Source organism: Calliopsis andreniformis, unplaced genomic scaffold (assembly GCF_051401765.1).
Source record: "Calliopsis andreniformis isolate RMS-2024a unplaced genomic scaffold, iyCalAndr_principal scaffold0022, whole genome shotgun sequence".
NCBI classification, from domain to species: domain Eukaryota; kingdom Metazoa; phylum Arthropoda; class Insecta; order Hymenoptera; family Andrenidae; genus Calliopsis; species Calliopsis andreniformis.
In genome coordinates this window covers 13,183,258-13,209,456 of record NW_027480432.1, presented here as the reverse complement: position 1 = coordinate 13,209,456, position 26,199 = coordinate 13,183,258, and the positions used below count along the sequence as shown (strand labels likewise).

At 37.3% G+C, this 26,199-nt stretch overlaps 1 protein-coding gene across 1 annotated transcript; it reads right to left on the bottom strand.

The window, feature by feature from the left end:
• On the bottom strand, positions 1 to 24,877 carry Lkrsdh (lysine ketoglutarate reductase/saccharopine dehydrogenase). The gene is made up of 10 exons (XM_076390410.1): positions 24,872 to 24,877; positions 23,554 to 24,036; positions 23,126 to 23,351; positions 22,723 to 23,050; positions 22,196 to 22,559; positions 4,151 to 4,473; positions 3,412 to 3,661; positions 2,987 to 3,250; positions 2,360 to 2,741; positions 1 to 140 (listed from the first exon to the last, which is right to left on the bottom strand). The coding sequence occupies exons 1-10, from the start codon at positions 24,875 to 24,877 to the stop codon at positions 25 to 27; spliced, it is 2,742 nt and encodes a 913-aa protein (XP_076246525.1). The 3' UTR covers positions 1 to 24.
• Positions 24,878 to 26,199: the final 1,322 nt, after the last annotated feature.

The window sequence follows — 26,199 nt, the reverse complement described above, 5'->3', positions numbered from 1 at the left end:
ATAAATTATTCATATAAATTATGCTTATATAAATTTGGACGTTTCGATAAATTCCATCCCTTCTGCTTTTAAACGGTTAAGTATTGGTCGATAAACCTCTGCTGCGAAAGGAAGCACGACTCCTCTTTGTTGAATTTCCCCTGAAATAAACACGCAATTTTATATACAGGATGTCTCACGCGATTTTGACATGTTGATTTTGTAGCAAAAAATGTTTCAGCGAAAGCTTGAATGGTATCGAGTGGAGCATATTCTGATGTTATTAGTTTTTTCGTGAGTGGACACGTAACGGTCATATAAAAGTCAATTTTGTTTTTTTTAATGGAGTACTAATCTATGTATGTTGAAAAGTTAGTAGTTCAGGAGATATTTTAGTTTAAATTATTTAAATTCTTAAAGCATCTGTTTACCAATGTTAGGCTAGCAAAAACGATTGACTAAGGTTGGTAACGTTGAAATGTAAATATTTGAGAACTATTTGATTATGACAATCATTCTTCAGTTTGAGTTTAGTTTCTGTTAGACATCTGTATGTTCTAAAATGAAGTACTCAAGAGTCGAAAAAGTAGACATGGTTGCAGCATGTTTGGAAGGTGGAAAGAGAATAGTGCGTGCAAAACAATTGTATGGAGATAAATATATTCAGTTATCTCTTCAAACATTTTCATCAAGCTGGAAATTTGTTGCGTAAAACACCTAATAAAAAAAAAAAAAGCGACGAATACTGTAAATGAAATTGCTATTTTGGCTGCAGTGATAATAAACCCATCCTGTAAGCTGTCATCAGCTTGAAAGAGAATACAATATTATTCGGTCTACAGTAATGTTTCGGACGAGCGCTGTTTTGTCCACACGAACGAGAGCCGCGGTCTATCCCCACTACTTCGTTTGATATGTGCTGCCGAGAAACCAATTCTTGGAACTATCGCACTCGAGCTTGACGCCAGAGACAAGAGGGCCATAAAAGACGCGACCAAACCCGAGCGCGGCTCTCGTCCGCAACATTACTGTAATATCATACATGTACTACATAGGTACATATTTTACCCATATCACATATCAAAAGTTCAAGAGCTCACTGATAATAACTGTCATCGTCGTTTAGAATTCTGTGAATGGGCTTTTCGCCAAAGTGTTGATTTTTTTAGAAAAGTTATGTTTGCAGACGAAGCGACGTTCACAAAAAATGCAAATTTTAATTTAAAAAATTACATTTCTGGTTGGCACAGAATCTACGTTGTTTCAGACAAATTGACCATCAACATCAATGGAGTTTCAACGTATGGGTTGGCATAATCGATACTCATATTATTGGTCCTTATTTTATTGATGGACCACTGACTGGACCGAAGTACAAACACTTCATAATGGCATAACTGGCATAAGTAGCAAGAAATGCTTTAAATTGACAATTTTCGAATCGTTGGATTGGAAGAGGCAGTCCCATTCATTTTTCAGCATGGTCACCTGATTTAACGCCCCTCGACTTTTTCTCATGGGGCCATTTAAAGAATAAAGTTTATGTTAAAGCTCCAACTACAGTGGCCGATATGAAGCAACATATTCTTCGCTAAATGCTGTAAAATACCAGCCAATACATTAAACAACGCAAACCAGTCATTATTTGATCGATTTCAAAAATGCCGTGACGTAAATAGTCGTTACGTTGAACTATTCCTGTAAATAAACGCTAACGTTTTAGTACGACAGGAATGGTGTTTTAAAATTATTTAAATTGAAATATCTCCTGAACTATTGACTTTTCGATATACACAGGTTAGTACTTTTTTATAATAAATGTCCAGCTGCATCGGTTGATGTATTAAAAAATACCTCATTCCATTTAAAAAACAAAGTTGACCTTTATATGACCTTTACGCGTCCACTCACGAAAAAATTAATAACATCAGAATATGCTCCACTCGATACCAATCAAGTCTCTGCTGAAACATTTGTTGCTACGAGTAACAATAGCGAGAAAATCAAGATGTCAACATCGGTTGAGACACCCTATATATTAAAGATATATAAAATTATTATTTTATGTTTTTGAAAGAAGTCTTCGAAAGTCTTTGGAAAGAAGCCTTCAAAATCGTCGAAAGTCTAAGAAATTCTTTAAAAAAAGTCTAAAATTCTTCCAAAGTCTTTGAAAATCTCCCAAAGAGGTCATCAAAAGTCTAAAAAAAAATCTTCAATATCCTCCAAATGTTTTCAAAGGAAGCCTTTGAAAATCTCAGAAAAGTCTTGAAGCTCTACTTAACCCACTTTCAATTTCTCTTTACTTTCTTATACTTCAAGTCCTTCCATATATCAGCACATGTCATACAACATGCTTACTAAACCCCAGAAGTTACTCTACCATCAAGAATCATTTTAACAGCAATTGCAGTAGGATATCCCACAGTACGAGCCATTGCAGAGTGTCCCTTGACATCTCCATAGAGTACCAAACTGATCCCTCGAACCTCCTGTCTGTTGTCATGCCAAAGAATGCCAATATTGTGTCTCAGAATGACAAGGTCTCGCTCATTCTGTTCATAACACAATTTATTTGCCAAATAGTGCGTCAGGGTATCTAATGGAGTATTTAGTTTCAAGACTAAATCTTCTGCAAGAAGTCCCAAGTCCTCAATTGTTTGCACAGCTTCCTCTGAGTGCAACAATTCTTTCAGTTTCCTTTTCAGGTTTTCGTAGAAGATGTTGTCATTGGAGAGACCCAGCAGGTTGCATATTAATACTCTCTGAAATGGGAAAAGGAATAAAACCTTTGAACGAGTTTGAAAGCTTTGAAAATCTTTGAAAGTCCTTGAAGGTTTTTAAAAGTCTCCAAAAGTCTTTGAAACCCTTAAAAAGTATTAAAAATTCTTCAGAAAGAAAGAAGTAAATTGAAACTGTCCTGAATCTTGTTTCATCATCAATTCAAGACATGTTGTTACACCATTTAATAGTAACTTTTCTTTGGCCCTTTGCAAAATAATATTTTTACCCAAGTAATATCTGGACCATTGGGATGCAAACATGGATGGGGCTTCGGATTGATGAGTCCAAGACACTGCAGAGCTTGAATAGTGTTACAGAAGCCTTTAAATCTTATCGTTCCTCGCAAAACTGTGCTGGCTGTATTGAGACCATACAAATCCTTGTAAATCGTGCTGTCTCGATTAGGGAAACCTTCTAAGGCAAAGCCTGGCAGGAAATCCAAATTCTGGACCTTTGACATGAGGCTGCCCCCAGCTGGAATTTCCACTACCTTGAAAATAATTTTATGCAACGAGTCATTTTAATAAAAGTAAACTTAAAGCAGGAGAAAAAATTTTTAATTTTCGGAATGAAATGTTTATTTAAAATTGAGCGAAGAACTTACTAAATATTTAGACTTTTTAAGTTCAAGAGAAAATAGCTTAAACTTACTTCTTTCTCACTGTAATATTTAGCAGGAGCCAAAGTATTCAACAAAACTCCTCTTGGCGACCAGTTGAATTTGTATCGTAGAGGATTACAAGAATATTCTGGCGCTGGTAAGCCACCACACCACGAGACGAAAGTCTCTATTTTTCCTCCAACTTGTTTCACATTATCGAAGCACTCTAAAGCCAGTAAATGGTCGATGCCAGGGTCTAAGCCTATTTCATTAAGGATTGTTACGTCAGCTGCGACTGCCCTGAGAACATTGAAAAATTATATTATTAATGCTATTAATTATCAAATTTTGAAATCTCATGAAAAGAATTGCTTCTAAGGCATTTCACAAGACATCTTTCGAAACAACTTCAAAAAGATATTGACACGTTAACATTGAGAAACTGGTTTTAAGTTCTATACTAAAATTGAGGGAAAACGAGATACCTCGTTTTGTGTTAAATAAGGCTTATTTCAAGCATGAGTTAGGCCTGGGTTAAGTCTATCTTCCAAACAAGATCCGGTCTAAATCTGAGTCATCAGGCCTATAACACTTATAATAAAATTCAGAATCAGTTCTTCACCAAATATTTTAAATGAAAAATACCCAATGTCAATGCATTAATTACTGATATACATCAATAAGTTTACGGATTTTCATGCTAGTTTTTATAGAAGTCTTGTGAAAAGCATTGCCTCTAATGCATATCGCAAGTCATCTTCCGAGATAAGAACTTGTATTAATATTTACTCATTGTGCAAAGCTTTGACGTCCTCGTTCGCATAACTCGCTGTTACCAAATGAGTCTTAGCTTCTATGCAAGCTTTCGCAATCACATGGTGCAGGGAATAAGGTAGCAACGACACTACTACATCAGCTAATTTAATGATGTCTTTCAAAGTGTCAGATCGTTCTAGAACGTTTAGAAAAACGGGTTCCACGCCCGGAAATTTGGTGGCTAATATATCGGCTTCTTCTCTCAATTGTGAGGCGACGATTAAGCGAATATTGTTATCTCGATGGAGATACTCGACCAGAGGAGCGGAAACATGTCCCGCGCCTAGGACGACGACCTATTTGCATAAATAAATTATATATAGATGTACAATATGAGATAATATACAAGGTGTAACAAGTGTACGTTTCAATATTTTAAGGGGTGGTATAGTATCCTAATTAGATTACAAAATATCTTATAACATCATGTCCAATGTGCTTTCGTTTACCAATAATAATGTTTTAAAATTAATACTACATTTTAAAACAAAATGTAGCTCGCGTATAATCGGTGAGGTAAACGCATTGAAAGAGTTCGATGTACACTATTCTCGCGATAGTGGTATCAACTTTCAGACTGGCCCGGTCTCACTATCGAGTAGGTACTACGAATTTCGGTATCAGATTACTTCGGAATAAGGGTCGGCGGTTTGCTTTTCTCGCAGAAAAGGACAGTGATTGAAAGAGAGAGGGACTGTGAGTCGAGGTCCCGAAGAAGTTTAAATGCCTGCATATTAGTGAGACAACACCAACGTAACGTCATTAGAAAGTATAAACTTTTTCATTTTTGGTTTTTTGCGAATAAAAATTTCATCGTCATATTGAGGAAAATTTTTTGATTAAAATGATACCAAACATGATATAATTTGAATTATATTTACCGCTTCAACAAATGTTACCATTTCTTACATTACATATATATCGCTCTCCATCATTTACCAATGGTCCGAATTATGTCATGCTTGGTTTCATTTTCGTTTGCTGTAACATCTGAGCTAAAAAACCTCTAAGTGGCAGCGGAGATGAAAAGCAAAACAGTTCAAAGTGTATAAAATCGGTTTATGAAATTCGTAACGTGTAGAGAAAACCTTTTCGTGCTTTTGATTTCCTTATATATTATTTCTTCTTTTAATATGTACCTCTGATTAGAGGATCTATGAAGGATAGAAAGCGATCATGAAAAGTTTTGCAGTGTATTATATTACAAGTAATATTTAAACAGAATGAATTATTAACATTTATTAAAATGTGAATATGATCGAAATTATATCGTATTTGGTATCATTTTAATCAAAAAAGTCTCACCAATTAGTTTGTGAAACTAAAATCAGTTTTGCGAAATCAAATACACTATACTTCGTTCACTGGGAGAACGCAGTCGTCGGTTGACGAGTTTTCGTACCCTTTGCGCAGTTCACGCCTACGCTCATTAGTTATTGGCTCTGTCACTCCCGAGCACATCCCTACCCATGAACCCCTTGTTGGGCCCTTGGAGGTCCTACCATTTCTAAAGAAAGTCACTTCTTCAAGTGTTAGCGCATAAACGGTGTGAAAGAAATTTTGAGCAAGCAAACGATATTCTTTTAGATTTTAGTTTTCTCCGAAAGTATTAATGCGGCTCTGTTAGCAAATAAAAATCTTCTTGAATATCGTCTCTGTCGACCGAAAACGTATTGGTACTAGTCAGTATTCTTACTACGTTGCAATACCATAAACGACCCTAGATTTCCCGTGTCATAAACTACCTGGTCGCATCGAACATTTTGTAGGAAATCCAGGAAACAGTTCTACCGTTGCTGTTTCTTTATAATCAAATAAGCTGTGGATTCTTATACATTGATATCTCAATAAATATTGTTTCTTAATAGATAGAAACATTTGTTTCATTTGGACACTAGGTATACAGAGTAGAAAGAAGCAAGGCGTGTCCTTTTAGGCTCTTGAATCCTTCACCAATCTCAGTGGAAAAGTCAGTCGGGGCAATGGAAGCCATCTGCGTGAAACGACTGCGTTCTCTCAGTGAACGCAGTATAGTACAGGCAAACCGATTCCGGAATCTTACACAATTCAAAGGGACTCTCCGTTAGGAGTGGGGATAGATCCGGTACCATTAACGTCTAGTTCCAAAGGTCCCCTATTGAGAGAATACTGTACCTACAAGGTACAACGCGCGAGCGCGAGTGGCCGAAAACCCCTGGAATCGTTCGCGAGTGGCCGAAAATGCCTGGAATCGTTCGCGAGTGGCCGAAAATGCCTGGAATCGTTCGCGAGTGGTTTCAAGGTCGATTTCGGCAGCAGAGAGGGGAGCCGCTGTCTAGACTAGGCCGCTGGCGAGTGATTTCGGGAATTGCCAGGCACCCGCGGGCACTCTTCCTGAGCATCACTACTTTAAGGGATGAATTTACATACTAATATTAACGTAATATTCCTTACTTTTTGAGTTATGAAGAATTAAAAAAAAATATTCGAAATATCCGTCTAGTATCTCAATGCACGCTCCTGCACATCTTAATACATCTTGTCCTTATCTTACACGATATGCCGTTAAATGTCATTTCCACATTTCTTTCATACAGTGAGAACATTTTTAAGCAACACTTTGCAAATTGACGGAATGGTGCGAAATAGACCTATCATATGGCCACCACAATGTGATTGAACCCATTACATTTTTTTTTTTAATTAACTCAAATAAACAATATGCAAAATCTATGAGAAAGGATATAATATAAGTTTGAGATTATTCGAAAAATACCTGACATTTTTGAGCGAGTGTGGAACTCAATGCTAAGGCGTAGGTACTGTTATGCTGTATCACCCATTAGGATAAGATATAAGCAATAGAGCCTGACTCAGCCCTATCTCCGCCCTTTACCCAAAAGCTGAGTCGGGTATTTGGCTACGACATGAACAGTAGGCCTACGTATCCAGTGACAAATCTAGAAAACGTAAGATTATCTATATAAGATTAGTATATAGAGAGTCCTTTTGCCGAGCCCGGGGCTCATTTCCAAAAATATCACAATACTGTAAATAAATGTAACGATCCTTGAGATCCAATTTCTTATAAAGTCTGTTGGGGAGTCATTTCTAATAAACTCTGAGTTATCAAGAACAAGAGGGAATTCCATCCTTTCCTTCTTGACGGCAGTACAGTAGCATGTGTTGAGGCACGAGATGGGCACTTCAACATTTTCTTTAATTTTTCATAACTCGAAATGTAAGAAATATAAAACATATGTTCATGTGATATTTTTTACTTATTTTAGTGTTATAAATCACCTTGTATATTTAAATCTGTATTGCGTTATATTACTAAATTTTTATCATAATTATATTTTATACAGTGTGTAACAACCATACGTTTCAACATTTTATGAGGTGGTAGGATATCTCAATGTGGTTACAACATGTTCACAGTAAACTAACAAGGAAATCGAAGGATTTTGTAATTTTGCAGATATGTTAGACTGTTAGAGAGAAGTGTTACGTCCGTAATGAAACTTTTGTTTCATAGACAGGAGAGAAGGAAAATGCTAAAGAAAGACACGCACATGTGCGTTGCAGAACTGCACTGGGTTCAGTGCAATAATTCTAACACTGACCAAAGCGAGCACTCAAGGTTTCCCAAAATCTTTGGGACGGATGGTGCCCGGATGTTTTGGAGAGTCAGAGTGTCTCGGCTGGTCGGTGTCTCGATACTCTTAGCAACAGGAGATGTCTGAACTTGAGTAGGCGCCTTGCATTCGGTCTTAGGACTCGAGATTTCAAGTGAACCGAGTGAGATATCCGGGTATATCGAAATTACCCGTATTACCCGGGTATCTCGCGGGTACTCGAAGCATGAGATAGATAAGAATCTCGTGCCGAATTAAGCCGAGTTGAGCCGAAGTTTGCCGATAGCTTTACGGTAGTTTTAGACTCAGTCACATTGTCAATACTCTTCACATTTATGTTTAATTCCTCGTACAGTACTTAAAATCAAAGTGAATATAAATGTTGAGTTGGCAATAAAAATATTGTTTAGTTATTTTCTGTTATTTTCAAAGCAGATGACATTTCATTAATTCTCACTTTACAGCTTCCGTTTTGTTTCTATATTTATCAGGACTTATCATTAAGACACTATCTAACTCAACGTGTGTGCAAAAATAGATAAATTGTCATTCGATCATTAATCAAATGCGATAAAAAATATTCAACAAAACTAATTCTTGCATTGTATGTGATATGTTTCAATTTATATATCTATTTACATATATCTACACAATCTATATTTTAAACAGTTCTGTTTTGATATAAAAATATTAATAAATTTACATTTTCAGGTGATAAGCAAGAGCGCTTGTCATTTACAATATTCTCAGCTGTGGAAAGACAACGCTCTGAACTAGCAGATGCAGCTGGAATACTTAAATAAGCTTTTGCTAGATTTAATAATTTTTTATATTTAAATGTATTACATTTCCACCAGAAAAGAGGGTTTAAATTATGATCTATTTGTTTTTACTTCAAAACGAAGATTCAATTCTAGTTCATTCGAATACGGCTTAGTTTGGTTCACTTCGGTTCATTCTGATTCGATTCGGTTCAACTCGGCTTAATTCGGCACAACAGTCTTGTTTGTTTCGTATGTCGGCTACCCATAAGATACCCGGGTAACACGGCTAACTTTGATATATTCGGGTATCACGGGTAATTTTGATATACCCGGGTACCCGAGTATCTCACAATCAATAGCTCTATTCGGTGTTGCACTTGGGCTTTTCCTCTTTCCTAAATTGCGCAAGAAACAACCCCCATATGTTTGACAAAGTTAGGATTAGTCTTAGCTGAGTGTTCACTAGGAACAGAACAGATAAACGCCAACACGTTAACTACTTCTCATCCCTGTAAAGTTCTTAAATGAATTGACTAAAAAGAGGATCTAAAGGTTTTTCCTTATTGTGCCATGTGCAATATTTGTCATGTAAGAAAGGAAATAAATTTATTGTTACGAATAAACATTGGATTCTATACGTAACAGGAGCAATAAAAAAAAAAGAGTCTGAATGTATTTTGTTTTATCTCTTATGTGTAGTTTAATTTTTATAAAACTTTAAAGGTTGGAAATATTTGTAAGAAAGAACGTAGGTAGCACACAGATGAAGTGTAGAGCAAAAGACTATGACAGTCAGCTGTTTGAGATAATTCACTAACTGAGAAAGCAGAGACTGTTAACAATAGGAATCCCATGGAAGAACTTATTTGGAAAGAAGATCCCCGAGGCCTGCCAAGCGACTGACGCTTGGCTTGGAAGGACCCCAATACCAATGCGCATTTCTCGCAACATTGTCAGATTGTGTACGTGATCGGGTCTCTCTTTCTGTCTTTAAGAGCAAATTGGTCTCCTTCACAAATGCGATGAAATAGATTTCTCTATCTGCAGATAACTCAATGTAATGGCGTCCGTGTGAAATCGACTATTTCACTTTTATGAAATTTGAAATATGACTATTAGTCATTTTTTCGGCAAATACAAGGAATTCTGATCACGATGCAATATTATACGCACTCAGATGAATTCTAGTACATATCATACTATTGTATGTGGTAAAAATACATTTATTTTATGTAACAGTTATTTAAATCTGCATAGTTTATAGTTTCTCTTTGTCTCAGGGATTCCTTTACTTCCATGTTACCTTCTTATTTTTTATTATTATTTGTTACCTGTAGTTTCTTTTTTATTTGTGAAACAAGATACCAAACCACTAACGGCGTATTATTTATATTAATTTAATTTTTAAGCATTATTTAAGTGACTGTTACATACAAATATTTGCAGTATACGTATTTCCATTGCACAGAATAGCATAACTTGAACTGTCTCATGAAAAGACATTTTTCGGGTTGTCCACCATTTCTAAATTACCAATAGAATACAACACCTTTTTCAGCGTTCATAGAAAGGACATTAGGGGTGCTTGCGAAAAAAAGAGAAAATGATAGACGCCAGACAAAGACAGAGATTAAGTCAGGTCCCACAACCAAGTAGTCACAAGTAGTTGGTTAGGATCCATTGAGAAAAGCGCGTGCCGCGTAGGAGAAATACCACTCACAAGTCAGGAAAGCGGCAACACCGCAAGTTAGAGCCCCGGCCACGACGAATCTTCTTTCGAAGTACAGACATTATGTCAAAGGTAATTATCTGTTACAAGGGCGCCACTTCCGATTTTGATAATTTTCAAATATGTTATAAAGGGCGTTATATTCAACAACTTTTTCTTTTGAAAAAATTTGTAGACAGCTTTAATTTTCGAGATATTTACAAAAAACTATTGTTGCTACTAAATTATATTCTGTATACGTGCACTCACAAAACATATTGCCTTTAGGGAAGTTCAAAATTTCGTAGCGTGGGCAAGGGAGGGGCAGAGTTCTACATCCCTGCCCCGTAAAAGAGCTTAACCCAGACCAATTCTGATCTGTCTTTCTTTCCCTGTTAGGAAAATATTGACATGTACGAAAACATTATAGAAAATATGGACTGAACATTTCGTTGAAATTTGACATTGAAATTGGCCAAGTTTACTCTTGTAATTTTCCTGTTATATAAGCTGCCTGCCGGCTGCCACGGACGTGCATACACAGACAGAAGTCACAGAAGGCAATAATAACAATAGTTTTTTGCAAATATCTCAGAAATAAAAACCGTCCGCAAATATCTTCAAATGAAAAAGTTATTCAAAATAATGTCCTTTATAACACATTAGAAAATCATCAAAATCGGAGGTGGAGCCCTTATAACAAACAATTATTTGTCTCTTAAGGTCTTAATAGGTGTTAAGGCCTGTCGAAAGAAACCACAAACTTCTCAAGCAACTGAATGATCTACCGCAGAGCTATTCAAGCTAGGGCACGCATGCCCTCTGTGGTTTCCCTTCTTTCATCGTCATAACCGCTTCTTCAGCATTGCACATCTCTATGACAACATACATAGGTCCGTTGTATGGACAGCAGTTGTAGAAAGGCAAAGCAAGCGCATAAGAGGTCTCTACATTTACATCGATGTAAGAAGGAAAGGTGGACCGACTAGTATACCCTTACCATAAAATCGCTGTGACGTTAATAAAAAACTTGCCTCAACCTCCACTAGAAGCTACTTGTACAGAATATGTACCTACCTACAAATGCAAAACATGCAAAGAAACATTTACTTCTTGTAATGAAAATGTTATGCTAAATCAAAGCAGATTTAGTTAATGTTAAAAGCCAAGGTGTGCTTATCCATCCTAATATTAATTTAGTTAATATGTTTTTCAAAATAGAAACATATGATCAAAATGATCTTAATGATGTGAACATATACATATAATACTGTCATTGCAGATTTGATACATAATGGGGGCAAATTATCTTTTCTATCTAATGTACATAAAAAATATATTATTTCAAGTTGCGTTCATTATTATGTAATGCTTAGAACGCGACAACTTATAAAAATAAAAAATAGAGAAACGAAAAAGATTAATAAAGAAAAAATTTTATAGCACATAATTTATTAATTAAAAATATTTTTTAAAGAACATTCTCGAATGTGAATTATTTATTAACGTAATGATTCTATCTTTCCCTCCATTTTACGTTGTTAAGTATTACTTAATAAGGCAAAGAAAAAATTTTTTATATCACACTTCGTTTTTAAGAAAATTGATTTTGAATTTTGGCCAAGTATAAGTGTATCGAACTACAGTTTCAGACGTTTAAGGCGTAAACGAGGAAAGGGGAATGCTTTTAGAATACCGTAGAGATAGTCAATGGTTAGACCGAGATTATTCCCCTCACCCCGTGTACCCTTCGAGTATCCAAAACTGTACTTCCGTACACTTATACCCGACCATAATTTGAACTCAATTTTCTCGAAAATAAAGCACGATATCATAAAAGTTTACTCTATATTTTCGTCTTATTTTTTCATATAGAATCACCTCTTTTCCGCTTGTATCATCAGATTTGGAACAACCTATACAGGGTGTAACAAAAATGTCGCAGTTCCTTAAAAGGGGTGATTCAGGGAGGTGATTTGAAACAACTTTTTTCTTAGCGAAAATGTAAGATGAGGCTTCGTTAACGAGTTATTAATGAAAAACACCGGCCAATGAGAGCGCGAGTTTGCCGTCCGAGCGACTGCGGTAGCGTTGGGTACGCGCTGGGCGCTACGGTTGTACTCCGAACAAGAAAGTCGGCATGCGTCGAAGGAAATAGCATTAGTATGAAAATATTTGCATAACGTATAAACAAAAAAGCAATGCAACAAAAGAAATGAACGGAGAATTGGAGAATTAACGTTGAAGATAGAAACGTTGAAAGTAGTCTGCGTTAGATTTAAAAAATAATAATCATTAATGAATTAAATGCAATTCATCTGTAGTTTGTAAATCTGTGTCACTGGGTCACTGTACCGATACTGGTCATCGACCGTCGAAATGGTTTATGGTAGGGTAGAATTTTTCCAAAGAAGCTCCGTGTACCCCCCACGTAGTTTAAGCACCTCAGACCTTCCTTGTTCGGACACTCCGAGATCATGTCTCCTTCGAAACCAAAGCAATAAAGCCATAAATTACCTAAACGCGTGCCCTAGCATAAACCATTTCGACGGTCGATGACCAGGATCGGTACAGTGACCCAGTGACACAGGTTTACAAACTACAGGTGAAGTTTGTCCTCTTCTTCCTTTATTTTTCGTTGTATTGCTTTTTCGTTTATACGTTATGCGAATAAAAGATTTACATATTCGTATTTTTACGTTGCACATAGTTTTCCTCGATTTTAAGTAATTATTCACTTCAAGTGATAAACAAAAAAAGGACTCGGTATTATTTATTATGTCGCTTTCAGTTTTCATACTAATGCTATTTTCTTCGATGTATGACGACTTTCTTGTTCGGAGTACAACTGTAGCATCTAGCGCGCGTACCCAACGCTACCGCGGTCGCTCGGGCGGCAAACTCGCGCTCTCATTGGCCGGTGTTTTTCGTTAATAACTCGTTAACGAAGCCTCATCTTACATTTTCGCTAAGGAAAAAGTTGTTTCAAATCACCCCCTGAATCACCCCTTTTAAGGAACTGCGACATTTTTGTTACACCCTGTATACAGGGTGTCCCAAACAAGGTGTAAGAGCCGTTAAGGGTAGATTCTTTGAATGATTCTAAACTACTTTTTCCTTTGCAAAAATGTTCTCTGAAGCTTTGTTAACGAGTTATTAACGAAAAACATCGACCAATCAGAGAGCGCCTATAGCGGACGTACGGTCGTCTGGTGACAGGGCACAAGCTACGCGTAGCGTTTACTACTCGCCGTGCTCGAATCTTGTACAAGAAACTCAAGATCTTTACGTTATTGCCGAACTTCTCTTAAACTATTGGAATAAAAATTATGAAAAAAAATCGGGGACACGTTAGCTATCGCAACACATATTATGGAATTTTCTCAGATTTTTAAATTAATTATCCAAGTTGTAAAAAATAAAAAATGACAGAAAAGAATTGAAAAATGTCGATTTAGTATTGTAGCAAAGCTGGATTATGATCATATTAATTCAGTACATAAATATCACTAATACCATTGTGTAACATTTTCTTCACATTTTTTAACTTTACACGCCATAGCAAAAAAAATAAAAAGCAATGTTTTCGTAGTTTCTACGAATCGTACATTATTTTACTGTGTATCAAAACATTGAAAATTGTACGAAAATACTTATTTCATAAGGAATGAACGAAAATTGGACGTATTAGTTGCTATAATCGGTAAAAACTACAAAAACACCGGTTTCTATTTTTTAATTATGACGGGCCAAAGCAAAAAATGTTTAAATAAATTAAGGTTAATAATATGATTCTCTCATTCGAAAGAAAAGTAAAACTTACCCATTCGGAGAGGAATTCACCTGCTGCTTGAACACTTGTTCCACTGAGTCACTGTGCCGATCCCGGTTGTTGGGAAATGATGGTAGCGTACAGCACAGGATCTGCTGATCAGAGGTATATAACACCACAGGAAATCACCTTACATTTATAACACTTCACGGTCACTAACACTGGTCACTTCACCAACCGAGCACTTAACCTTTTCATGACCGACAACCGCGGAACGCACCGAATTAACAACCTCACGGTCGTGGATTATTTTCAAACGTTTTGCGTCGCGACGTCCACGATGCTGTAGCATTCCTTAAATAAAAACAAGATGTTACACAGTTCGACGACGGAATTACGATCGATACTGACGATTTTTTCGGAAGTCTCTTTCCTCATGCCTTCACATACCTCCACCGCGACTTCTCGGGGTGTAACTTCGTCGATATACTCGAATTTGATTTGTTGGTTGACACCAATAACGTTGGGTCTTCCTCGGTTACTTTTTTTAGTGTAGGTGGTAGGTTCGTCTTCAGATCGAAAAAGTCGCAACAAATTCATGGGGGAAAGCAAAGGCATATCGGGTTAGTGTAGGAGACAGTAACGAGTGTCTCGCAGATTTGGCCGTTTATGATCGTAGGTATTGCTCTGCAAATTTGAAGGAGCTATTGGTACCTGAGACTGAAGGCCGCGAGGGTCGCGTCGCGCTTATCATGGAAGTCCTTTCGATGCGTTCGAACGGGTGAAATATGGAATTGCCCGTTATTAAAACGCGGGTTGGGGCTAATAGTGTAAGAGAAATTGGGCAATAACATAGAGATCTGGAGTTTCTTGTACAAGATTCGTGTACAGTGAGAGCAAACGCTGCGTAGCTTGTGCACCGCCATTGATCAGCCGAGCTCTCGCTATCCGCACTCTCTGATTGGTGAATATTTTTCGCCAATAACTCGTTAACAAAGTTTCAGAGAATATTTTTGCAGAGGAAAATGTTTAAAATCACTCCAGGAATCTTCCCTTAATGGCTCCGCCACCTTGTGTGAAATACCCTGTATAGTCCATTGTACTTCTTCCACTTCTAAACCCTGCTTGCATTTCTGGTATTATGTTCTTCCTTTCCATTTCCCCCTATAGCTTATTTTCTAATATCATCGCGCAGACTCTATATGCAGTGTTTAATATTGTTATTCCCCTGTAGTTCTTCACGTTACCCCTATCTCCTTTTTTGAAGATAGAAGAGATAACTCCTTCCTTCCAACTCCCGGAAGTCCTTCTCCCTGCCATACCTTGTTTATTATCTCTGCTAATCTTTTAATTATTTCTTCATTGTTGTTAAACCATGCTTCATTTTCTATCCCATCAGTGTTCGTTGTTTTATTCCTTTTTATTTTTTTATTTGCTTCTTTACTTCTTCTTCAGATATTCTTTCCACCGTCTCTATTGAGTTTGATTCTTTCTCTTTCTCTTCTCTTTTCTTTGGTTTGTATTTCTTCTCGCCTGCTAGTAGTTCCATGAAGTACTCTTTCCATTTTCCTAGTTCGATTTTCTATGAAATTCTAATTCTTTCTTTTCTGTCCTTATTAATATATTCCCATATCTGTCTTTCTTTTTTCATTTGACTTAGCTCTTCTTCCCTGTTTTTCTATTGATGTCTTATTTTTTCCTCACATATCAATAGGCAAGACAAGTCTATTATGTTATTATTGAATAACATTCATCAATTTTAACTGAATTTTGGCCTGCAGCTTTGTCATGTGTTGTAAAATTTACGATAAGCTGTTCGATAGTGAGTGACCTCTTCCCTCCCTTCCTTTTCCAACCACTGCTTCAGACCTCCGAGCGGACTCATTTCTGGTGCTTTCCATCAGATTTTTAGACACCAGCGGTTTGCATTTCCTTTTATTAACTCTGGCTCCCTAATTTCTACGATATTCTTCACGGAAGTGATACTGCTCACGCGGTATGATCCTACTGTTGGCTTGGCGCTTGCTCTTCGCTCGTTGTTGATCTCGCGGTTGACGTACGTGGGCGTGGTTCCCTGACCTACGCCGGTTATTTCTCTGCTCGTAACTGTGTCTGCCTGATTTGTGGGTTCGCGCCTATTGTTAGAAAATCTCAAGGAATTGCTCGAGAAGTTACGGTCGTTTGCGTGTTCTTTGAGGTTCCCTTTTTATTTGTGTGTAATAGGTGGAGGTGTTTAGACGCGGTGTGCTATTGCACCTTTATTACCATACCATACAGCGTACCACACTAGCTCTCTCTCCGCCTGGTTTGGTGTAATTAGTGCTAAAATTGTTATTGAATCTCTAGAAATTTTTCGTAGCATTAAAGCCCATAGCTCTCTCTTTTTCTATGGCAGCGGCAATAGCTGCATTGAGGGAATCGTGTTTTCGAGACCCTATTATCATTCCCAACCTTGTATTCAACACAAGACTAAAAATAATGAGTGCCCGTCGGCGCACCGAATTTACTAAAGCAGTATTTACTTCGTTATTGCTCTCCGGTTCTGTGGAGAGTTGTGACAATTCGGCTACTAACTCTTCGATTCTCGAGGTGAATGCTCGAACACTCTCTCTGTCTATCTGACGACAGGTGTGAAACTCTACTTTTACCGCGCGTCTCGAACGCTTTTTCATGAAAAGGGACACCAGTACGCATTTTAACGCGTTGAAATCATCGATCTCTCTATACTCTATTTTTCTCGCGCCCTTTCCCTTCAATTTGGTTCCTATTACTGTTTTTAAGAAAATTTGTTGCTCGTGTCGCGAAATTTGCAACACTTTCGTAAGTCTTCAAAAATTCATGAAGATTGTCAGCAGATTTTCCTTTAAACTTATCCACTAGCCAATGGCAGTACCCCCGTTTCTCTTCTGGCGTTGCTAGAATCGGCCGCCGACATGTTTTGTGATTTGGAATCCGCCGTGTCAATTAAACTAAAGTCTGCTAACTGAATGGGGTATCCTTGGGTAGGTGTTGTGAACGCAACTTCGGGGCTACCGATTACGTTAGCGTCGAAAGCAGTATCGAAACTCGAACCGAACCGTGCTTGTAATCGGCGTCGCAGCGGCTTTGTTCCCTCTGTAGACGACACTAGACTTTCATTGTCTCTAACAAATTTTAACTGTTTTTCAAAAAGTTATTCTAGTGACCTAGGTAGACTCTTTTAGTTTGGAAATATGTATTTGAGCGCGTGTTCGTCTTCTGTAGACATACATAGGCCGTTGCGTCGGTTAAATATTCAGGTTCACAAAAGGTTACGTATCGATATGGTCGGGTTACCATCTTTCGCTTGTTTACTCACAGAGCTGCTCGTGCACACGTTCCGTCGGCTCGATCGGACGTCTTCTCGTAGGTAGACCAGCGGTGATGACGGGGTATAGGAAGTAGATCTCTGCGAGTTCGTTGCCTCTTCTCTTATTGGGACACCTGACGCATCGTCTTTTCATACGCTCGTGTCTCTGATAGCGGCGTCCACTCATCTCCTCTATCCCCTAATCCACGCGTGGTTTTGGTCCTCGAATCCTTAACGGCCTCGTAAAGGGGTTGGCGTTCAGTTTTTTGTGTAGTTGTTATTACTTTGCTATTTCACCGGTGTGCGACATTTTAATGAAGTGACGCACGTTATGTTTCACTGTCTCTTTACCGAAAATGAGTGGACGTGTCAAATCAGTTTTTACAGTTCAATTTCACCGTTAACTATACAACCACTACTTGTTAACTTTGTACGTGTCTATAATTGTCTCTTTCGCAGATCGAGTGAGAAACCATAGTAACTTAATAAATCAATCCTGATTATTATTGAACTGACGTCGGCGATGACGAAACTCAACTTAAAACTTCGTCACAGAGGAAGATCCAGTTCCAATGCGATGGTATCGTAAGTTTTAATTTGCGTGCAATTTGCCGCAAACGATTCGTACTCGCATCTCTTGGCGAGTCGTCGTAGCTGCTCGTATGGATTGTGACGTGGCACCAATGCCAGTCACAAAGACGAATCTTTCCTGGGGCAAAAGCGGTCTTTAGTGCGCACCATCAGGAGTGTAACGAGTTACTAACACCTATTTTATGCACAAGCGACCTCGGTTATCTCGGCGGCCTAGACGAAGACATTGGCAGGAGACAGGGGCTAAGCAACATCGGAGCCATTAGAGCGGTCTCTTGTGGCGGATCTTCGGTGGTCGAAGGGGAGCGGCCAGAATACCAACCATTCCAGGATCACTCCGCCTGGCGAGTGAAGCAATGCCTAAGGAATGGGAGGGTATCGTGGCCCATCGAGCAGACACCCAAAGGGCAGAGCGACCCCCGAGAAGACGCCGATGGGAGGGCTACACCACGGATGCACAAGGACGCATTGAGTAATGGAAACCAGCCGACGCCAAGCGAGGTTGGCCACCCCACTCCGGGAGAGAGGTCCTCAGCCAAGAGGTGTAGGGACACTGTTACGGGAGCGTTCTCGTGGGTAGACGATATCAGAGAGGATCGGAGTACAGCGTCTACTACTGCGCCTCGGATCAGTGCCACAAGAAGATCCCAGGGGGACTCGATGGGTCCCTGCCAATCATCCATGGCAATTCGAACCACGCCGCTAATTATTGGTCACGAGGTCGCGCGACACGAGCTAGCTAATTGGGGGCACCGTGGTGGAAGCATCGCGTGCCGAGATCCTGCCGTACGCAACGATCTCGGCTTTCTTCTTGTTCGGAACAGTTCGGAACGTCGAGTGGAACGCAAGCGGCGAGTCTCCCCCCATTGTTCTCCCCGGTTGATTTGGAACATCTAAGTTCGAACACGAGATTATGAGAGGGCGGACTCCTGGTGGCCGCATAGTATTTTTTTCACGATTTTCCGAACTACTAACATGAAACAGCAGAATAGGCCTACAGGAGGTAGCACTGACAAAAAAAAAAAAAACGCATCAACATTAGTACCTCATGAGTAATGTGGAAATCTATTGATACAAGTGTTGTCACCCCAATGCGCCACGCGCGATTCCTGTGGCACGCGTTTGTGGCCTTCCGAGCCTAACCAAAATTTAATCCAGATGGGTCAGTGTTTGATACCAATAGTTTGTGTGATCAGATCCATCAAGCGACCAACGTGTCGACTGTGCCCACGCTGTGCTCGTGACCATCTCACGTGAGTTTTTTGCTCATACCTCGAAAATTATGACCAATCGCTGATTACATGTGTAGAAAAAAATTGTTGAGAATGTTGATTTCTATAACATATTTAAAAATCATTGACATCGGTGAGGTCCCAATTCGTCGACAAGTTTTCCAGGAAACCTTGTACTATGTTATGTCATATTGTAGCAAGTGCAACAATAAATAAATTTCTTCAATATTCGTATGCAGGATGCCCCAGAACTGGTGGTACAAGTGGAAAGTCAGCGATTCTACATGAAGAAATAAGTCAAAAATATAGAACAAATTGTATTGGTATCGTGCTTCGTCTTGGAGAAAAGTGAATTTGAATTATAGTCAGGTGCAAACGTATAAAAGTATAAGTTTGGATGATTAAAGGGTACATAAGGTAAAGGGAATACTCTCAGTCTGACTACTGACTGACTGTCTCTAAAGTGCGCTAGAAACATTCCCCCTTTCCCGTTTACCCATCAAACGTCTAAAACTGTAGTTTGGTACGCTTGACTCACAAAGAATGTTCGGTGAGTATTAATCGCTGATTTTAATGAAACTTTGTACAATTATTCTATGGTCCTATCTAAGAATTTTGCCGTACAAAGTAGCTGCCCATACGCACCATTAAAGGAGAAACTACCCCTTTAATTCAAGTCGCCCTTTTCATTTCGATGCTTATAGCTCACAAGGTATAAGCGTTATAAAAAAATGTTGCATACAAAAGTTTTACTGTTTTTCGAGACTTATAAGGTGGGTTTAAAAAAATTTCGAAAAACCGGGGTTAAAATTGAATTTTTATAAACAATTCGTTTTTTCGAAATTTTTTAAAAACCATCTTATAGGTCTTTAAAAACAGTAAAACTTTTGTATGCAACATTTTTTCATAGCGCTTATACTTTGTGAGCTATAAGCACCGAAATGAAAAGGGCGACTTGGATTAAAGGGGTAGTTTCTCCCTTAAAGGCGCGTATGGACAGCTACTTTGTACGGCAAAATTCTTAGGTAGAACCATAGAATAATTGTACAAAGTTTCATTAAAATCGGCGATTAACACTCCGATTTTCCCTTGTCAGTCAAAATTCAAAGTCAATTTTCTCGAAAACGAAGCGTGATATCAAAAATTTGTATTCTACATTTTCGTCTTATTTTTTATTGCAAAATCATCCCTCTTCCGCTTGCACCACCAGTGCTAGGACACCCTGTACGGGTGTCCATCCATCCAGACCATCTCTTCTACCTCAGGGACTGAGTGACACCTGGGAGGAATTCATCTGTATCACTGTAATAAAGATAGCACGTATAATAACAAAGTTTACATTTTGCGCCTCCCTCGAGACTGTTGCTTTTAAAGAAAATATTCATTGCCACTTATTGAAAATCTCCAATTTTGAATAAACTTTTTTGAAAATAGGACGAATGAATGCCTTATATTCTATCGATAAAAATGATATCAAACAGGACACAATTCAGGTCACTCTCAATCATGTGTATCATACTGTTCAATGTCTGGATGCAGTTAGGCGTTACAGACCATACGGCGATTTAAAGATTCGAATTTTTTCCAAACACGTTTGAAAATCCTATTATTACAATGCTTTTACTTTGTGGGCAAGTCTAATGCCAGAAATGACTGCTCTTGTGTCAGTTATGCGATAAGAAGTGCACGGGTGCAGTTTGGTGCAGTTTATCATTACAGACGGTGCCACGATTTAAAAATCCAAATTTGTTATTAAACACTTTTGAGAATTCTACCTTTATAATGATTGTATTCCGTTGACATGTCTAATACCAGAAATGGCTGTTCTCGTGTCAGTTATGCGAAAGTGTTTAGCAAAAAATTCGGATTTTTAAATCGTGGTACCGCCTGTAATGCCAAACTGCACCCGGACACTTCTCATCGCGTAAATGATACAAGAGCAGTTATTTTTGATATTAAACCTGTGGACAGAATAAGAGCATTGTAGTGATACAATTTTCGAAAATGTTTAGGAACAAAATTGTTTCTTTACATCGCAATACCGTCTGTAACGCCTAACTACACTCGGGCATCGAATGTTATGATACAGATGATTGAAAGTGATCCAAATTGTGTCGTGTTTGGTATCATTTTTATCAGCAGAATATAAGGGATTGATTTGTATTATTTTGAAAGAAGTTTATTAAAAATTGGAGATTTTCAATAAGTGACAATGAATATTTTCTTTAAAAGCTATAGTCTCGAGGCGATCTCCTTGAGGTGTCTCGTCTGTTGGCGTTGGACACACGTAGCGTCGCAAAATGTAAACTTTGTTATTATGCATGTTATCATTATTAAAGTGATACTGATGAATTCGTTATGTCCTGCCGATTAAAATAGTACCAAATTTTTAATGAAGTTAGTGTAAAATTGTAAAAATCGTTTTTGTACGCAATTTCTTTATAAATCATTCTAACTGTGTTGTATTTGGTATCATTTTCATCGGGAAAACTAAGGAATCAATTGGTAGTACTTACGTTGAAGTATGATAAAAAATATAGAATTCCATACTTTGGTTTGCTAAGATCTAGAGTTATCTTTGTTTTAGAGGTCTTCCTTTTCTAGCACATAAGAACTCTTAGGATACCAAGAGACTGAATTCGAAATTAGTGTTATATAACACGTATCTGTTCCCAGCAGATCCCGTACTGGGTAGAGATATGCGTTACACTACTGTATTAGCTTTTCCTAGTTACGACTAGTTTTATCTGAGAACGAGTTTTAATGGGGAAAATGTTTTATTAGTATTAGCTTAAACTAAATAGTTAGAGGTAGTATTAACTGAACAATTTTTAGATAGTATTGACAATATCGACTAATATGTTTAATTATTTCTAGAGTTAACTAATCGAAACTAGTATTACCGAGACACCGTAATTGGAACTAATTTCGACAAGTTAATACTCCTGACTGATTTCGAGATTTTACTGTAACATGCTTAATATACTGTAAGATACAATACTATACCGTTTTCTTTTGAGTTTCTCCAGTATCTGGCATGTGCTTACTTCTCTGATTCAGTGATCTCAATTCCTGAATATATTCGAAGCTCGAAGTTAGACGACCGTTAGAAGCGATTATTGCACCGTGCACAGCTGGAGTGAATTTATGTTCTTCCAAAGGAATTTTTGCGTCCGATTGTATGATGTCCAATACGTAAGGGTATAAAAGGTTCCCAAAGAAATCTGTAGATTCTTTTGGGAGCTGTGTTGGCATATTGTCGATGGAACAGACTAACACTCCTGGACCTTTGAACGATTTTGTGTCCTTATTTCGATCGGCATCATAGAGACAGAAGGGTGTATCTATTGTTGTACATTCGTTCATAAATCTAGCAACATTTTGAGAATTAAAGTTAAGTTTGTGACTAGGAAATTTGAATTTAAATAGCACTTTTCTCACGTGACGAATATACTCATTACTAGAAGATGGTAATTATTTTCAACTTAAAATGTATTAAAAATTTATGCTAATAATATGAAATGTTGTCTCACTCTATACTGCCTCCAGGATCAGCTGAAATATCACATATAGCCAGCATTCTGTGCGGCAAAGCAGGAGCACCGACGCTTATAGGCAACCAAGGAGTGTAAGCTGGCCTTAATAAATATTTCGCATCGGGTATAGTTAACAATTTCGGCGAATCAACAGCCCAATAAATGCCATTAATTATCACCGATGCGTAGGGCGCAATTGTTTTGCTGAATGTAGAAATATATCTTTCGGGGTGCTTGTCGTATTCCTCAGAATCAAAACCGCCACCTTCTTTCCTTTCTAGATGATGTCTTCGTCTCACTTCGCAACCGTATACTTTCGTTGTATCTAAAATAGAAGAAAAAATGAAAAACACTATGGTACTTATTTTTCTTTTTAAACGAATTTCGAAGATTAACTTACCACCATGTTCTGCAACTTTTTTTAGCATTTCCGCTGGCACGTATTCATGGGGAAGTTCCTGGAAAACTTCTTGGCCACCTTGGCTGACATTGCCACTACCAGTGAAAATGAAAGTTAGCGGTCCTACTGACTTCGGCATAGCCCCTAGTGCTATTTCGTAGCCTGCGTCTCGGATCGCTTGTCGTGCCATTCCAGAGTCTCTGTAGTTATGTGCTGGGCCAATGTGCTGTGAAATAAAAAGTTTTGTTTGTATGTATGACAAGTATATTGATCATTAAGAAATATTGTATTTCGAGAATAGATTCGCATGATGAGTATATTTCCTATCACGAGTATAGTCGTAATAAGAAATACGTCGGGCAGGTAAGTCTTACAAAAATCTAACAAATAAAAAGTTTCATTTAGTTAACCAGGATTCTCTATTTTACCATAAATGGCGTGTGATGTCCCAAGGCTAGTAATCTCAATCCGAGTCCGTGCAAAATATTCACCATGCCAGCGACGCCAGCGTATTTTCCAAATGCAACCACTCTCTGTCCATTAACATCAGTCAGTTTCTCGTAATCTATCAAGCGTATATTTTTCTCTAGAATAGCGTCCAAAAGAGGCATATTGCTCTCCTGTGCCTTGATAGTGTGGGAAAAGAAACAATAGGTTTTGTTAGATATTAGCTGATCCACCGGGACCTGCTTCACTCCGAAAATCACTGAGGCAGAACTAATATCTTCTTGTAAGGAAGCACCTGCAGCTTGGTAAGATTGCGCAGGATAGGCTCTTCGGTTGCTGGGCTGCACGAGAACCTTCATTCCTGCACGGATTAAATGACGGACGTTCGTGGGTGCTAAAGGAGCTCTTCTTTCCCATACTGACTGATCTTCCCTTCTGATTGCTATTATTTTGCCTTTTAGAGTCTGGAAAAGATAGTCGTATAAAGATTGTTAACACGTTCGTGTTGTTCGCTACGAGTGTCACATATCTGTGACGTACTGATTTCCATTGAGAGTCCAGCGTTACACATGCGAAGACCAAATTTATATTTACATTTATTAGATTTTAATCGTATATAAGTAAAACTCTGCAAGTATGTTTTACAAAAATTCGAGAAATAAAGTAGGGCCACAGCCGATAGGGCCTACGGCGGGATCTTTCTCTTCGCGCTCTGATAACGAATGTGTTAGTTTGATTGATTTATGTTTATGTCGATTTTTTGGGGTGTATGCGGGGAACTTAACCTGGCTTTGATTTAATAAAATAGATCGTTCGTTAGAATGTAACTTAAAAATGAAAGTTTGAAGTATGCCTTATTGATATAAGCTTGAAACATAACCTGAAGATATTAGTTTGAAATATAACCTAAAAATATCTTGAAACATAACCTAAAGATTAAATGAATAATTTAAATATAACCTATTTTTGATAAACATAACCTATTTCTGACTAACATAATGTGTTTATGATGAACATAATCTATTTCTGATGAATATATCCTATTTCTAAGGAATATAACCTATTTTTAATAAACATAATCTATTTCTGATGAACATAACCTTCCTTTAACGAATATGTATCACGTAATATATTTATATTACGGTTAAATTAGGATTTAAGAAAATAAATTATTTTCTTTGTCTTTTATAAAATATTAATTTTGCAATATCATTACACATATTTAAATATGTATATATTTACTACTTTATTCATGTACACTGTATACACGTACATATATATATACGTATATAAATATACATGCATCTTACACTGGTGTAACGAGTGACAGTTGTCCCAACTGTCAATGAAAACCTCTTATCAAGTTGCCTCTTGAATGACCGTAAAATCCACATAATATTTTCATATGATCAACATTTGCAAAAATATAAGTTCTCTTAAAAGAGTATAAATTTAATATTCACTAATTTTACTCAGTTTCAACGAACAATAATTCATAGTAAACACTGAAAAAGGTAATTCAAATTACTAATAATAATAATTTAAAGAATTATAGAAATTACTAATAATAATTCAGAGAATTATTCAAATTACTAATAATAAGTCAAAGAATAGTAATTCACAGAATTCACAGAAAATACTGAGAAACGACTAAATACGATGTAACATAAGATTACTTTTATCGGAGATTGCAGCCACTGTATGTATGTACATACGCTTTGTTGATATTGCATAGGTCAAGGAGGTCAATGCGAAAATCAGAGTATGTATATATTGAGTATTACTAGATTACTGATAAAAGGGAAGTCACATGCCTATCAATATCAAACTATATAATTAAACTCTTTTTTAGAAAGTCAATCAATGAAAAGCAGATGTTTCTCGAAGTGCAATACAAATAATGTTTTTTACAACATTTCTGGAGAAATGTTTTTAATACTTTATATGTTTCGTATACATTTTCTGCTTTCTACTTCTTCACAGATTTCAATTTTATTAAAACTCAAACATTTTAAAATAAACAACAGAATTTAACTTAAAGACTCTGTTTCATTCTATAAATCCTAACTATAATTTAATTTAATTTATAAATTACCGCCTGCTAACTCTGTGTTTATATATGTAATTTGTCGGGAGATTTTTCACGGGTATATATACTCCACAATAAAACTATAAGACACATGAAAATTGGAGAAAATTCTGTTTAGCTCAGAAATGTTGCCTTCTCGCATTCATAATGTTATTGTTTACATCATATAGAAGCTTACTGCACAGTTCTATGAAATACCATGATGAGACCGCAATTCCTAGAACTCAGCCAAGAAATGAAAATAACGTTGTTTTATCCGCGACAAAACTTTAAGACACTCGTTATTACACGAAAGCCGAAGGTAAAAAGCAGTTATTTACGTATTTGTCTCTATAGTAAGAAAGTTTATTCTATTTGGTGCCTTATCCTGTCAAAACTATTAATTCTAATATTAAATGGAAAGTAAAACGGCTTGTGAAATCAAGTTAAGTGAATCAGAAATAAAAGTACTTGAAAATTGGCAAGAAAAAAGTTTTCATTTTCAGAAATTTCATATATATTAAAGCGAAGTCCTTGTACAATACGTAACTTTTTAAAA